The following is a 17366-nucleotide window of genomic DNA, read 5'->3' as shown; positions in this document are numbered from 1 at the left end:
ATACTTTATTTTCTATTGAAATAAGTCCTGGGAATCTGAACACTGGCAGCAGTTGCGTTCAGAAGTGCCACACCTTAGAAAATTAGTAGCATTGCTTTATAAACTTTGTTAGCCAATGAAAACCAGACAACAGAATTATTACAATATAAGAAAGTCATCAATCATTCCTGTACACTCCCTTATTCCCTCCTTCAGTACATCACATCTGTGTACATGTTTCCCACACTTGCATGAAATTTGTCCCTGACAAGCAAACGCTGATTATAGAAGTAAGATAGCAATAGTTAGGCAAGGCTACACAATTTGTTTCTTTTTCTAGTTTGTTACAGAACCCTACAATCCAAATGATACTATTTTTAATCATTGTTGGGTGCTCATTTTTTTAATGTTCCCAATTAGTTTGGCTTTTGAAATCACCTGGAAAAAAATATCATGTTCAAGAAAAGGCTAGACTAGAATTTTACTATCTTCAACCAAGTTTCTATGCACGGATATTTATTTTGGTTGTGGTAGGGAGAAGAATTGGTACACAAGCACCCTCACCTTTAGTTTAAAATTGTGAATCAAAATGCACAAGTTCTCTATATTGTACATTGTGTGTGAAAACAGGCAATAAATGCCATAGATAACATTGACTGACTTTGAAAGACATTGGCAGATTAAATTTGGAGAAAGGACTTGTTTGGTCTAGGCAAATGTGGACAATTCATAGATTGTTTGCAGCCCTCATATCCTGTGATTGCCCAGCTGAAGTTCTCCAGCAAAAGGGACAGATGTCAATAAAGAGAGAAGGCACTTAACACTGAATAGAGTGTCTGATGGATACTATTTAATGGGCTGTTTGCAGATGATTTCTCCAGCACTTCTTGGAATATGGATAGTCCTATCCTGGCAATGTGTTCACAGGTAGAATTAAATGCATGAGAAGCCAGGTGCAACTCTTCCCTTCAAGTCATACTGCTGAGATCCCAGGAGAGGCACTCTTCACAAATATTGTAAAAGGTCTAGAGCATGGAATCCTTGGACACATATAAATGCTTTTATGTGAGGTAACTCACATGAAGTTACCAGTTACTAGATTTCAGCTCATGTGGAGACATGAATTTGAAAGCTCCCCACTAAATACAATTATGTTGTATCTCAGGAGAATTGCCTGTTCACAGTAATTATTGGAATTTCTGAGGGGACAGACTGCCCATTTTTATGTCAGATTTTATATACCAAATATAGTATATCAACTGAATAAGACTGATATGATCATGTAATGTTTTATAGTTATGTGGTCCTTCCAAAAAGTTCTGAAAAAGAAAAATGTCTCTCTATTTGTAGAAAAGCCAGTTTGCTGTAAGCATGCAAGATTTTTTAAAGATTAACTAAGGTTGGGAATGAGCCCTCAGTCACTTTGTACATTGTTCAAAAATAAATGTACTTATTACCTATCCCTACTTCTAAGTAATGTATTAAATTGCTGGGCCACAATGTCATCTAATGCAGGGAGTTTCAACCGTTGGTACGCGTACCACCTGTGGTACTTTGGGGCATGGCAGGTGGTACGCGACCATCCTAGAGAAGTGTAGCAAGGGAGGGGAATGAGCCGAAGTGACCCAAGCCTGAGGGAGAGGCAGCTGGAGCTGCGGGACTGTGTGGGCTTGGCAGAAGCCCCAGAAGCTTTTTTTAATCATCAAGTTTTGACACCTTGCTAAGCACTGGTGGTACTCAAATATTGTCATGTCCTAAAAGTGGTACAATCTGTGAAAAGGTTGAAAGGCCCTGGTCTAATGAAGAGAAGAACTAGGGATGACATGATAGCAGACTTCCAATATTTAAGGGGCTATCACAGAGAAGAGGGGGACAAACTATTTCCTGAGGGAGCAACGGGTGGAAACTTACCAAGGAGAGATCCAATCTAGAACTAAGGAGAAATTTCCTGACAGTGAGACCAATTAATCAGTGTAATGGCTTGTCTCCAGAAGTTGTATACGCTCCATCAATGGAGGCTTTTAAGATGACATTGGACAACCATTTGTCCCAAATGGTATAGGGCAGGGGTGTCATGTGGAAGCCGCGCCCACCCCATTGCCGGCAATGGCAAAACCGGCCCGATACATTGCGTGACATCACGTGACGTCGTGAGTTTGACATGCCTGGTATAGGGTTTACTGCTTGAGCAGGAGTTTGGACTAGAAGACCTCCCAGGTCCTTCCCAACTTTGTTATACAATATATATGGAATGAAATAATGAAAACAAACAAAATTGGTATTGGTAGTTGGTGTGTTTGGCTTTCTGTATGTGGTTCTAGAGAAATGAGGCAGACATCCACTTTACAGTATCAGGTTATCTTTCCCCCTTTTTCTCTTTTTAGCATTTGGATACTGGCTTTCATTCAAGTCAGTAAATCAGAGGAAAAAGTATATCAAACTAGAATGGGTAGCCCTTGTAATATAAACAAGTTTTCCCAATTTGGCATCCTCCAGGTGTATTGGGATCACAACCTGGGAATTCTGAGAATTGCACTTCTAACGTGCTTAGAAGGTGGCAAATTGGAGAAGGTTGCATCTACTGATAGAAGGATTGCATTCACTGCTAATAATAGTGATTCAATTTAGTATTTTTTTTAAAAAAAAACACCATCCACACAGAGCTCTACTTCCCCCAGCCAAGTGTTGCAGTCATGCCACTGTTTCACAGCATTTTGAAGGAATGTTTTGCATGGAACATGAAGTGAATCACAAAGTCAAATACGTATACATTCATTTTTTCAATGTCAATGTCAAGTATTCTTACTGCTACATACTGCCTATGATGAAAAATGACCAAATAGGGTAGGTATAATAACTCCCCAGGAAGAGAAGGCTTCCTCCAGTAGCAAGACATATCGACCTCTAAACAGCAATTTCATGCAGAATAAACAAAAAGCACCACAGATTTGTAAGAGGTATCTTTAACCCAGGGGTAGTCAACCTTGGCTCTTTTATGACTCGTGGACTTCAACTCCCAGAATTCCTGAGTCATAAACTGAATTGAAGTCCACGAGTCATAAAAGAACCAAGGTTGACTACCCCTGCTTTAACCCTTCAAAACAATTGGAGGCTTGTGCTTGACATTCTAAAAATTCTGCTTTTTCATATTATTTTTATAAGGGTTATTTTGGTTCTATACATGTACTACTTTGGTTGACAGTCACAGTACTTTTTCAAAGTTCCCAAGATATGGATGGTTAAAGAACCCTCTAACATGGAAAAGAGTTTTATCTGTGTTGGAACCTGCAGTGTCTCTCAACCAAGCAGAGATGGAAGTGAATTAAATTTCACTTTGGGTTTGAGAATAGGTGATATGGGACATGGAATTTATTTAATGGAGAGAGAAGAATTTAGGAGTGGGAGTTTGAAAGAAACAAGAGAGGGAAGATGGAAAATAGCTTATGAAATGTAATCTCAATTCCAGGGTGGGGAAAGGAATGTAGGCAGTTGGTGGTATTCTACCTAATTAGAGGAATAATGAATCCACAATATGAAATATGGTTGTTGAGGTACATAGCAGAAATTTCAACCTTTATTTATCCATGTATAATTTCTTAAACAGATCCTTTTGTTTATCTGTGGTATCATTCTCCCAGGATCACTTTTCTGTTGTGAACAAGAACCTGAAATTGAAATGTTCAAAACTGAGATTAGAAGAAAAATGCATGAAGGAGCCTTTTGAATACTGACTTGGAAGCAGAAACAAATTTTATCTTCAGTATAATTGCTAACAAACACTACAATGCAGAACTAATGAGGATTAATGAGCCTCCTTATGGAATTTTTTCCCCTCCTGGGAAAGTCATCATAAATCCACAACAAATAGCAAAAATGTGTAAATAAATAACTGTCAATATCAACTCTTTGGAATCACATAGAATATATTTTCTCTAGAATAATTTGTCTTTAACCTGGTCTTTTAGCTTTTCCAATAAGGCACCCATTTTCTAAAGCCACATGGATAGAAAAGTAAAAATACTGACACCCTTTTGTCTTTAAATGTAAATGCTACAGAATTAGTATTAAAAAAAATTAGCAAGTGCTTCTTAAATATTTTCATTTACTTTTGGATTCATTTGCCAGAACACAAAAACTACTTAAATCTTTTCACAAATTCTTCCAGAATTTTTCAAATCTGTTTTGTGGCATTTCTTCAATATTTTTTTCATTCTATTATTGCTAGCATTTATAGGAGGAACAAATGTAGGAATATTCATTGGTCAGTAAAAATGTAGCCTGTTAAACTGCTTTGACTTGAAGAAAGCTGGCTCTGTAGCCAAGAAGTTTGTTCTGGTCTACTTAGCAGATTGTAATCCTGCAGGCAGGGTCAACTATTACGTGTTTTTTTTTTAATGCAAATAATTCATCTATTTTAAAAATGTGCAGTCTTGAATAGCTTCAGAAGAAGAAAAAACATATCCAGTAAATGGAACTGTTTCCAGTGTTACAGATCTGTGCCCAAAAATAAATCTAAACTATGGTTGTCTTGTGGAAAAAAGCCACACATATACAGAAGGATTTACATTTGATGTATTCCTTCTGACATTACATGAGATTGCACATTTGCTGTAATGTGGGGCATGCAGGAGAGATCAAAAAAGTCATGTGTCTCTTTAGCATATCCTATGCATGACACCACCTAAAAATATGGGCTTTGATGACATGGGTGTGACTACCAGATTGGAGGTGTTTTTTTTAATATTCTCCCTTCTGCATGCTTTTGCTGTAATGGCCCTCCAACTAGATCAGTGGTTCTCAACCTTTTTAATGCCGCGACCCCAACCGGTCGTAAGTCGAGGACTAAACCGGTCGTAAGTCGAGGACTAAACCGGTCATAAGTCGAGGACTAAACTGGTCGTAAGTCGAGGACTTTCCCTGCCCGGGAGCACCGCACATGCGTGGTTCCGCCCTCTGTGCCGGCCGAGGCGTAGCTGGCAAGCGGCAGAGACAGAGCAGGCCGACCACCAGCTGGCCCAGCCCAAGGGAGGTAAGGCACCCGCCGGAAAAGGGGAAAAAATGGCGGACAAAAAAAATGGCGGACAGCCTTGCTTGGCGACCCCCGTGAAATGGTCGATCGACCCCAAATGGGGTCCCGACCCACAGGTTGAGAACCACTGAACTAGATGCAGTGTAGCAAACAGAAAAACAAAACTATTTTTCTTCATATCCGGTTATTTCTCCTTGAAAAGAAATAAATTTGGATCTTAATTCCAGCTTTCTCAGCCACACCACATCTTCATTTGCCTTTCTTTAAAAAAGAAAAAGAAAAAAAAGCAAAGCTAGTATGAAACTGATGGTGCAATCCTTCATATGCCTATTTGGACGTCCCTCTAACTTTAATTGGGATTATTTCTAGCAAGTAGAAATGCTTTTCATTTTTTTACGAAAGACATTGCAACCTGATATATGGAGAAGGTCTAAGAAACCTAAGAAGGTCTAAGATTTAAAAGAAATAAACATTTCCTTTTTTGAGGGATAGAACAAGTGGTGGGTGAAATCATCAAACAAAGCTGGAAACGTGACAATTGGAATTGGAATGAGGGGTGGTGAAAATAAAACTCAAAGTGGATTTGGATGAAATGGATTGAGATTAACAGCCATAAGTACCCTGGCTGTTTCCAAATTCTTGCAGAGGCGAGATGCCCAGAAAGGCAAACTGAAGAAAGAACATGGGCATTTGCAACAAAGCAAGCTTAAATGGACTCCAGAAGATGGTAGAGGACAGGAAGGCCTGGAGGAACATTGTCCATGGGGTCGCAATGGGTCGTACATAACTTCGCAACTAACAACAACAACAAAAGGACTAAAAAATATTCTAGTTGCCTGATCATCCTGATGACTGCATAGCTGGTCACATTGTGTGTGTGTGTGTGTGTGTGTGTGTGTGTGTACCCCTCAAATAGCCATCATGACCTTGTTTTTTTAGATACTTTTTATACATTCAGATTTGAAATATTGGTATGCCATCCCATAGAAAATAAGAGTGTTTATGCAGTGGAATAGTCACTCTAGAAAGAGCACAGAGAAGCAAGTCTGTTAAAGAGAAATAATATCACAGCTATATCTTAGAAATGAAAGAGGCCCAAAGTTCATGGTAGAATTTTTTATTGTTGGATCTGCTGCATAGGTCTATCCTTTGTCATTAGCAATATCTAGTCTATGAAAACATATCTAGACCAGGAGATCACAAAAGAAAACCAAATTCCATAGCATCTGGGTGGGTTTTTTCTTTCTATTCTCTAGGGATGGATGCATGCAGTAACATTTGGTGGAATTCAGAATGGAACAAGTGGATCATCTTATATTTCTAAAGTGACGTGTTGTATAGTACATCGGAATGTTGTGATGGCTAAGTCAACAAATGTCACTTGAAAGGTTCTTCTATGGAGATACTTTTCTGGAAGTTCTTAATTCCTTATTAGACAGGCTTCTATCTGTCAGTTGCTTCGACTTGACAGCATCTGGGTGGGCTTAAGAATCACCACCCACTTTCTTCTCTGTCTTTTCCATTAGCTCCAGGGAACACAGTCTTAGCAGCTTTTCCTGATTCTGAACGGAGAGAAAATCTCACACTATGGCTCTGGAGAAAGTTAAGGAGCTCTTTCCAGAGGCTGAGGTTGACAGGCGCCTTGTCTCAGGCTTGTTTTGTGGCTCAGCTGCTGCTATTCTGATGTTCAAATGGATGAACCAGCGACGGGTCCAGAAGAAACTTGATGAATTCAAGACCAAGCGAGAACTTGGGTTTCAGCGAATGGAGAAGGCAGCAAGGCAGTTTAAACAGCAGGTATTAATTACAGCATTTAAAAAAAAAAGAATCAGATTTCCTTCTTTTTCCTAATTTTAGAAAATAACTAAGACAGATTCACATGCGAAATATCTCACTGACCCATATTCTCTGCATTATGGCTTCTGCCTTGCTTAAGCAAATAAATATGCATATACTATATAGTGGTGATACGGTACTTTGCTTGCCAAGATCTATTTCATATTTAAAGTAATTATTTTGATCTTTGAAAGTACTGGTTTGCTGCACATTTTGTACAGTGCTATAATTAATTTCTTCTCCATATCTTTTGGTTAAACTTAGTTTTGAAAGTTCCTGTTGCTCTGTGTTTCCTATTTAACATTAAGAGTCTCTTAATGTTCACACATACTTTGTGTCATGAGGGGGGGGGGGCGGGAGAAGCATAAGATTTCTTTTGCCTTCTCTTCTTGCATTTAGGCTGCCCCCCTAACGCAGCTGTCTCTGCCTACTTTTCAGCAGGACGGTAACAAATCATCCATCATAAAACCAGTGGATATTTGAGCTTAGCATTTGCCTAGTGACCATTGACATATGCCAGGATTATGCTGAGGTCAGAATGCCTAGGCACGAAGAACAAGCCTCTTGTCTTTCTTCTTGTACAAAAGTGTGTGTTTGTGTGTGTGTGAAAAAGAGAGAGAGAGAGAGAGAGAGAGAGAGAGAGAGAGAGAGAGAGAGAGAGAGAGAGAGAGAGAGAGAGAGAGAGAGAGAGAGAGAGAGAGAGAGAGAGAGAGAGAGAGAGAGAGAGAGAGAGAGAGAGAGAGAGAGAGAGAGAGAGAGAGAGAGAGAGAGAGAGAGAGAGAGAGAGAGAGAGAGAGAGAGGGAGAGANGAGAGAGAGAGAGAGAGAGAGAGAGAGAGAGAGAGAGAGAGAGAGAGAGAGAGAGATCCAGTATAGCATGTTGAGTAGCCTTCATCCTGCAATATAACATAGAATTCAGGAAGAACTATCCCTAGTTCGGAAAGAACTCCTGCTCCCTTCATTATGTTTCAGTATAAAGAAGAATTCTCTGTATCAAGATATTTATATCACACAGAGCTACTGATGGTTGTTGGGGGGGGGAATCCTAATTGGAGGCTCTAAGATTGGAAGCTGATAAGATTACATGCAACCTGGAGAGAAAACAGAAAATGAAAGACTAACAATGAGATACAAGATGCTTTTTACTTTCATAAAAGTGAGACTATGTGGGCTGCAGCTTAACTGGTTGTAGAAAACAAGGTTTGCTGTAGCATCGTGCCTGGATTCCAATGTTGTGCATTGCCAGTGAATCCCAGTTGGTGTAATGGTATGTGGGAGACAGAATGTGCCTTGGGAGACAGAGTGAAGAATCCCAAACTAGGCAATGGTCTACTCTAATAAGAGGCAGATGAGCCCACAGAAGGATTGGGGGTGTGGCAAACATCTCAGAAGGAACTTTCCCTAGTTTCTTGAATTGTAAAGATGAGGGGGAAGTGGTGTACTTTCACACTTGCAAGATACTGTTAGTGTAACCTTATAGTACAATTAGAGCTGGTACTTCTAGGTGTGCTTCATGCCTGGACAACCTTGTAAGGCTGATAACGATCTTGCAAGTATGAAAATAATAGAGTAAAAGAATAACAGGGACCTTGGAGGTCTTCCAGTCCAACCCCCTGCTCAGGCAGGAAACCCTATACCATTTCAGACAAATGGTTGTCCAATCTCTTCTTAAAAACCTCCACTGCTGAAAAGCCCTTCTTCCTATCCCCCAAGGTCATTCTCACATGCCATTCCAACCGGGGAACTACGGAGTATAAAAAGGTGAAAGCGCACTTTCTTATGAACAGATCATTTGATTTCCTGCCATCTTTAGGTGGGAGAATAGTAACTTTTAACCTAGGTTTGTATTGTGAGATCACCCCTTCCCAGGGACCCCTTTTCAAATTCTTAGCAGATCCTTCCCATCTGTCTTATACCCACTATGGATTCAGTCCAAAGCCCCAAGTATCAACACTGATAACAAAAGCGGGACAAAAGTACTGTCAGTGTTGTATGTATTACCCTATCATAAAATAAAATGAATGGTTGAGTATGGGGGCCGTGCGCCTCACAAGAAATGAAAAGAAGGCAAACTGATTGGGGCTGCCTTTTACATAGACTGGGAACAGCAATCACTGAAATGTATAAATATTTTTCCCAACCTACTTTCGCTTGACCTCATTTTTTTGGCAGGAGAGGCGAAGTGCTGAAACCAGAGATCTAATGGAGGCAAAACTGGATCTTTGCCTTGCTGTGTCAAGATGAATAATTAGTTACGAAACAAAGCTGTTTAAAAACTTCTCTTTATGTGTCTGTACATAATTCATTAATGTATTGAAATACTATCATAACCGATGACAGCTAGATTGGGGTAGTGGTTAAGGCACCAGGCTGGAAACCATGAGTTCTACTCTATTCCCACCTTAGGCAGAAAGCCAGTTGGGGTGACCTTGGCTAATCACTTTCTCTCCGTCTGAGAAAGAGGCACTGGCAAGCGACTCCTGAAAAACCTTGCCAATAAAACTGCAGGAGCTTGTCCTGGTAGTCTCTGAGAATTGAACATAATTGAAGGAAAGGAAAAAAACAACCTTAAATGAAGTTTTGCTAAAAAGTAATAAACTGGAATATCAAAATGAAGATTTTTATCTTCCTTTGCCATTTTACTTGATTTTGATTTGATTTTATTAAATTTCTACCCCGCCCTTCTCCTTGCAGACTCAGGGCGGCTTACAGCCCGTTAAAAACAAATAAACAAATACAAAAAACATACCACATTTTAAAATCAATTAAAATAAAATATTGCAATAGGCCAATTAGTATCCTTTAAAACCAATAGAAAACTAATTAAAAGTAATACTTAGGCCAGTCCTGCCTGCTTAAAAAGCCACGTCTTGAGGGCGCGGCGGAAGGAGGAGAGATCCGGAATCACCCGGATCTCTGGGGGGAGTTCATTCCAAAGGGTGGGGGCTCCCACCGAGAAGGCCCTCCCCCTGGGGGTCGCCAGCCGGCACTGTCTGGCTGACGGCACCCTGAGGAGACCCTCTCTGTGGGAGCGTACAGGCCGATGGGAGGTAATCTGAGGCAGCAGGCGGTCCCGAAGGTAACCAGGTCCGATGCCATGGAGGATCTATTACTTTTAAAAAAAGGTTCAATGCCATGATCAAACAGTTATTTATTTCTGTATAAATGACATCATATATACAAGTTGAATAATAAAGGGGTAAGAATATAGCTCTGTTTGACTCCTCTGAAGATAAGGAGGAAGGTGATTAAACCACCATTACAACAGCCTCCATCTGCATTGTAGTATTTTAATGTAATATAGTTATGAATCAGAGAAAATGAGGATCAATGGATGTTGTGGCTAATTTCCTCCATAGTTTCTCATGAAGAATCAAATTTAAGGCTGTTCTTAAATAAATAAAAGCAATACAAAGTGTTCCTTTGGTAGGGCTAGGGTTTTTTTTTTAGCTAAATGGTGCAAATTTGCACATTAATCCATGGTGAAATATCCTGATCTAAAACATATTTGTTTCAAGCTATTTTTAAAAAAAGTTAAGCTGCCCAATGATGCTGTAGTTAGCCTCAAAATAGATTGATTGAATAAACAAACAAATGATTGAACAAAGTGTTTCTTCAACTCTCTGCTATTGAGGACCACAAAATAAACATTTAGGAAATTTGGGGACCATCCAATTAAACATTCTCCTCCTACATTTTTATTTTTAAGAGGGCGAGAGTTCACATGTTTCAGCAAATAAGATAATCATTATTGTGGCAATTTTATGCTCCTTCCCCATTTCCTCCATTTTAAAAGATTTTTAAAACACATTTTGTAGGAAAATCAAAATTGACTATTTTTTACTGGTTCCCTTTTTAATAGGGAAGCAGTAAAAAAATAGTCAATTTTGATTTTCCTACAAAATGTGTTTTACTATACTCTATGCCCTAATAACAACTGCTCATTCTTGCACATTTTACAAATTTTAGCATTTACTTTGCTACTTTTATGCTCCAGCAAACCAGTTTTCAGCCACTGAACCATTTTTACAGGCTAGCTAACTTGCAGTGCATCCAAAAGATTGAACAAGGCTGGCCAGTTGATTGGCAGTGAAGATGGGGATTATGGGTAGGGAATGTGGGGATTATGGTGGGGAATATGGGCGATGGGCCAGCTGGTGAACCTCCATGCATCATTAATAATCCACATAATGTAGTTTAGCAATCACTGGTCTAACAGGTGCCCATTTTGCAATAATTTGTCAGCAATATGTTTGTTCTTTGCTGTAGAATCCAGGAATAAAGGCTGCTCCAATCCTATCTCTTTCTCTTGTGGAACTAGCTGCAAAGTTAAAGGATGGCACCTTGTCTCCAGAAAGTGTTCTATATACCCATATTGAAAAGGTAAGGGTGACCTTAAATGTTAAATTCCAATATGGATATGCATTGTTTATACAACACCCGCTCTTCTATCTTACAAACATCAAAATCCTTTGTGCAATACAAACCATCTCACACCATAAATATTACTACTGAGTTGGGCATAAGCTAAGAATTTAAAATCCCTTCTAACTCTGTACCTTTCCCTGATTCTGTAATCTGAACTAGTGGGCGATAACTAGAAGCTGATTGCTGTAATGATGCTTTAATGGACCCAGAAGGAATATATGATGGACAGAAGATTATCTATTCTTTTGTCTCGCTAGGAGAAAGTGAGGGATTTAATCAAGCCAAGTTTTTTAGTCAATCCATGCTGAGATTTAATCTGCACAGGAAACTTTGAGGGCTTACTTTGACCTTTGCGGGAGGGGGTAGGTGGCATCTTCAGTTCCCCAAGAAAACTGTTGAGGAACAGGAAGCCTGGTGCTCTTGGCTTTTGTGAACCCATGCCTGACCCTCAACCTATTTGCATATTTTTTAAAACCTATCACCAAAACAGCATAAATCTCCAGAGATGAGTCTCCATGGAAACAGAATCCTCAAAAGCATTGGGACCCTGAAACTGAAGCAGTCAAGAAAACATGGATACTCTGGTACTCAAGATAGCATAGGCTTTATGGTACTCAGGGAGATGATGCAGAAGCCAGTTTATTTAATTTACATGTACTGAGGGAAAGTTGGCTAAGCTAATAGGTTACAGTGCTAAATTCATTTCCACAATATTCTACACAGTGCTTTTTTTCTCATAGAATGCCCAGAATGGAGTTCCGGCACCTTTTTTGGATGGAACCTTGTAGGGTAGGCAAGGCGGGTTGTATGATGTGTGTGAGTTCCAGCACCTTTTTTTTTTTTTTTTACAAAAAAAGCACTGATTCTACATATACATTTGTTTGTCCACACTCCTACCCAGACATTATAAATGAAGCTCAGTCCAATTCAGCTTCAAATCCCTCCCCAATTGTACAACCTGCCCCAATTAAGCAAATTTCATTCAGCAGTTCAAGAGTTAAGAGGAACTGTTATCCTTTTCCTAGCTCCCTGAATCTAGGGCCCTGGGCCTTTGATTTATGTGATCCATGGAGTTATTTTCAGCTGTGGAAGATTTATTACAACTCCTAACAGCTAAGTTACAAGGGATTTCCATTTTTGGAACAGTGTGACTTTGAGACTTCTAGAGAGATGATCAAGGACTGAATGAATGCAGTTGTCTGCTTGGCAGGTGGAAAGTACTGGCATATGTGCACCAAAAAGATACTTGAGTGTATTGGATGCTGGGAATTTACTTATTGTACTTATACAGTATTACCTAGCATATTGGTTATTCTGGGCAATACACAAAGACATAAACTTAGGATATAAAATGATACATCTGTGAAAAAATGATCTAATCTGCACAGGATATATAAAACGTTGAGATATAAACAGAAGGAAAAAAATAAAAATGTGCAGCACCCAAAACTAAACTTTGCAGCAGAGCCAGGTTAGACTATGTTAGACAAAAAATGGCTGCCTGGGGAATTCTGGGAGTTGAAGTCCACATATCTTAAATGCTGCTGAAATTGAAAAACACTGCTTTAGCTATTATTATATTCTGGTTGCTGTGTCTATTCTTCTTTTCAACAGTGTTGGGGTTTTTTTCCCCTCTGCCTTATTTTTTTTCCTGCTTTGTCTAAGCCTCTGCTTCCTCTCCAAAAGCCAGCAGGTAGCGATCTTTTATCCTGGGCCTGCTGAGCCTCTTTCCTTCTTCATTTCAGGAAGGAAAGCACAGAAAAAAACTTGTTGGGACAAAGTTATTGTGTGGGAAGTTGCAAAACATAAATGAAGACAGGAATTCTGGGGAGTCTTTTTGGCCGGGGTTGTTGCATTAACTTTTTTGCAGAGTATGTGTGTCCCTCCTAGAAGAGTGGAACTTTGACCAGTGGTTTCAGCCAGTTGCCCAGGTTCGACTCTTTCATTCACTCATTCCATTCCATTTTCACACAGCCTCTCCCTTTTCCATAACAAAAGGTCCTGCGCTCTGGCCCAACCCCCAGGCTTTCCAGAGTCTGTTACTTGAACAGATCCTTTCTGCGGTTAGGAAAGGCCAGAGGGAGCAAAATTCAACTGGGATTGGGATTGGGGCCCACAGACATACACACATTTTCCTCGCTCCCCTGGGCTTTAAAGTTAAAATTTAGAAGTACTTGCCTTCTTTCCAAAGCAGCCCTTGAATTCAAACTCAAAACTTCCTTTACTACCCTCACTCCACATGGGCAGGGCCTGGGAAACCCATCCACAGACACAAGGGGTCTGCTGCTGGCAAGATAAGGCTTACCAGTTTCAGTCCATTGGAGAGATTAGCTTGGAGCCCCATCTGGGGTGCCAAATTGTTGAATGAAACATCTTCATCAGGGTCCAGTCCAACTGGGAATAAACAAATAGAGACTGCTTTAGAAAGAAGGTTGTAGTTTATTGAAGGGCAGAGCCAGACAGCAATGTGGCTCTGGGAAAGCTGACCACATGATGCTGGAAGTGGTGGGGTTTTATACCTTCTGTAGCTCTTAAGGTTGTTTCCTGTTCCTGTCTGAGGCTTTGTATTTCATGTGTCATGTACTTTGACCTGAGTCTGAGTGTGCTTTTCTGGTATTCTGATGGTGGTGGGTTAATCCTATTATGTCCTAAAGATCATATCCTGCTTCCCTGGACCTGTGGCTGATGGCTATGTCCTGTGTTGGATTTTTTTGGGTGAGGGTTTGTTGATTCTAGGGATCTTTGTTTTTCTAATCCCAGCTCCAGCTTCCTGGCTCCAACCTTCCTGAATGGATTATGATATCTACATTTCTAAGAACTGGTTTCTGCTTGGGGAAGGGAGACTTGGGCTATTAAGAAAAACTGGGCATGCTTTTCTGTCTTTTAAAGATCCTTTGAAGAAATATTTTGCCTTTTTAATATTTCCTTCTTGGGGGGGGGCTGACTTCCCACAAACCTAAAATAAAATATATGCAGCTGTTTTCATGCCACCATTTTCTACAGTTCACAGCCCAAATAAAGTAGCTCAGGTTTTGATGTCTGTCAAAAAACAAAAAACAAAACCAGGATTATGAAGGTGAATTATTTGTATTGTGCAGCTTGGCAACTGTATGTTGCCCAGTCCTTATTTAATTTGCATGCCTTCTACCAAAGTATAGGCAGGGGGAAAAAAGCCCATTTTCCATAGAATTCTTTTCTGAACAGCTAAAAAAAGTTCAGATTGGTTCTTGGACCACCTCCTTCTTCTGCTTTTCTTCTTTTTGCATCAAGGCTTTAGCAGTAACCCGGGAAATCAACTGTGTGACAGACTTTCTCCCAGAGTGTGAAGAACAGCTCCGAGAAATTAAAAAGAGAGAGAAAGGGTTACTCTATGGTGTCCCTGTCAGCATCAAGGAAAACATTGCTTGCAAGGTACTCTTGGAAATTATTCATCACCAATTGGGTGGGGGAGCGCGATGCTTCAGGAGCTTAAGTTCTATGCCTTCAGATGAGTTTGGCAAAGTTGGGCTGGGGAAAATTAGCGAATTAAGCCCAGCCCTCAGCATCTCAGCATACCCAGCTCCTTTCTCCATCTTGATGCATTCAGCGCAAGAATTGACAAGAGTTCTGTAAGCACCTTAGGCCAAATGTGCTTGCAGAAGTCTGATGATCTGCAAAGATTGTCTGATGCAATGTTTCTCAGCTTTGGCAACTTGAAGGTGTGTGGAGTTCAACTCCCAGGGTGCCCCAGCCAGCAAGGCTGACTGTGAAATTCTGGGAGTTGAAGTCCACATAGCTTCAAGTTGTCAAGTTTGAGAAACACTGGTGTGATCAGTATTCCTGATTCCGGGGGGGGGGGGATAGAACCTTGGTGAGCTTGTCAGTTTTGTTTGCAGTCCATCCACCAGTAGGGTTGCCAGGTCTGCTTCCAAAAAATAGCGGACAAGCGGGGGGGGGGGTGTTAAGTAGTAAAAAAAGTAGACTGTACAGCTTTAGATTACGTACCATTTCATCATAAAGCTTTTGAATAAAAAAAATGTCCACTATTTTGTGAAAAAAAATAGTGAACATAATGTGAAAAAAGTGGACTGTACACTCAAATAGTGGACACCTGGCAACCCTATCCACCAGGTTCTTATTTTCATCCCTCAGATCGATTCCATAATAATAACTTCCTTGGTTACAATTATATATCAAGGCTCTCAGCCAGTTCTGCTATTGTCTTTTAATGGAGAGACATTACTGTTGAGGGAGCATCTCCTTGGTGGAATCTCCTGGCTTCATTTCCCTTCTCCCCAAGTGCCACCTGCTGGTAGGAAAATAACACACAATTGGCAGAACCTGCTACCTGTCCTAGTTAAATTGATTTTCTGTGTAGCACAGGACTAGCACTCTTTCAAAAGGGCACTAAATCCATGTCTAAAAGATGGTCTTTTTCATGAAAAACCACATGGGAACTCCATACTCCTGACCATGTTAACTTCCTAATGGTCAACAAAGCAGATAATATCCATAGCAAAAAAAAAATATGTTGGAAAAAGACAGAAAAAAACCTGGAACAGCTAAAGATGTGTTTAAGCTGCTTTGGATCTGAACAGAAGACACTACAGATGGTCTTCCACTTACAACAGTTCATTTAGTGATCATCTGAAGTTACAACAGCACTGGAAAAAGTGACTTGTGACATTTTTTTTCACACAACTGTTGCAGCATCCCCTGTATCATGAGAATATAGCAGGGGAACAAAAACAGTTTTTATGGTATGTTCATGCTGTGCTTAGAGGAAAGGAAGAATGCTAGAGCTACCATGTCTGGGTTCCAAAAATCCAGAAGATAGCTAGATCACATAAACACAAAAACATAAAGTTCTAATTTACTGTTTCCATCAAGAGGTCATCCAGCCTAGATATGGTAGACTTTTATCAAAGTGATATTTGATAGCATTTCCTATTGATTTGGATTATGTTGTTCTTCACATTTTCTTGCTCCGCTTTTTTATTGTAAAGCTCCTCATTTGCTTTATTTCTCTTTTTTTAAAGGGATACCCCAATTCACTTGGCTTAGTGAAATTTCTGGACTGTCCTGAGCATGATGACTCTGTAATAGTCAAAGTTCTCAAGAAACAAGGGGCAATTCCATTTGTAAAGACCAACACGTCACAAGCCATATTAAAGTAAGCATCTGCTCACTTTGGGGGGGCAGGCGTAGTTCTTAAAAGCAACAACGGATTCTAATCTGTTAAAACAGGCTTATCATTTTGATGGTCCTTCCATCACTTTAATAATATCCTGTAATCAAATTTAAAAAGTAGCCTTTTCTGAACAGTATAATTTTTTTGCTGGGGAAAAAAAAGATTGCTAGATTTTAGCTATATTCCATTGGGTATCCTTAAAACAGTTTTTATCTTCTTGAAGAAGGAGAAACCATGTTTTAATTCATTTTTCTCCAATCTGGCCCCCTCCTTCATGTATTAAATAGCAGCTCTCAGAATATTCACCCAGCATGAAAATACATGAAGAGAAGGCTGCCTTTCATGAGTTATATGACAGCAAAATCAGCATAACCCAAACCCCATATAGACTGGACTGCTTCTTTAAATTATCATTTGTAACGTCTAGCTCAATCTGTATGGCTGTTTTCCACTATAGTGGCAAAACATTTGTTAATCAATGAAATTGGTCACTTAATTATCAGAAAGCCCTGGGTTTCACTCTAGATATGTATGGCTCAGCTGTTAGAAAAGCCTTCCTCAACTTGATATTGAGTATGATAAATCCGCACCTAGCATAGACAATAGAAATTTGCATTTGAATGTTTCTATTATTTCTTATGCATGGGTGTTTCAAAACAAAAGCCTGATTCCTGGGCATTTTATATTGTAAAAAGTTAGAATGAGGGAAGCAAAGAACAAAGAGAGATAATAATAATAATAATAATAATAATAATAATAATAATAATAATAATAATAATAATAATAATAATAATAATAATAATAATAATAATAATAAAGTTGGAAGGGACCTTGGAGGTCATCGAGTCCAACCCCCTGCTCAGGCAGGAACCCTATACCATTTCAGACAAATGGCTGTCCAGTCTCTTCTTAAAAACTTCCAGTG

At 39.7% G+C, this 17366-nt stretch overlaps 1 protein-coding gene across 1 annotated transcript in view; it reads left to right on the top strand.

Annotated features, from left to right (window-relative positions):
* Window positions 1-6539: 6539 nt before the first annotated feature.
* The window catches only part of LOC107284491 (vitamin D3 hydroxylase-associated protein), a 32931-nt gene continuing 22104 nt past the window's right edge, over window positions 6540-17366 (top strand). Inside the window, exons 1-4 of the mRNA XM_015812557.1 lie at window positions 6540-6805; window positions 11113-11226; window positions 14542-14682; window positions 16290-16423. Of these exons, the coding sequence (XP_015668043.1) occupies window positions 6596-6805; window positions 11113-11226; window positions 14542-14682; window positions 16290-16423 (599 nt within the window). The 5' untranslated portion in view covers window positions 6540-6595. The remainder of the gene's footprint in view (window positions 6806-11112; window positions 11227-14541; window positions 14683-16289; window positions 16424-17366) is intronic.

The sequence above is a fragment of the Protobothrops mucrosquamatus genome, unplaced genomic scaffold, assembly GCF_001527695.2.
Source record: "Protobothrops mucrosquamatus isolate PMUCROS unplaced genomic scaffold, P.Mucros_1.0 scaffold95, whole genome shotgun sequence".
Classification (NCBI taxonomy): Eukaryota; Metazoa; Chordata; class Lepidosauria; order Squamata; family Viperidae; genus Protobothrops; species Protobothrops mucrosquamatus.
Note: the sequence above shows the minus strand (reverse complement) of the source record. Positions and strands in the feature narration are given on the sequence as shown.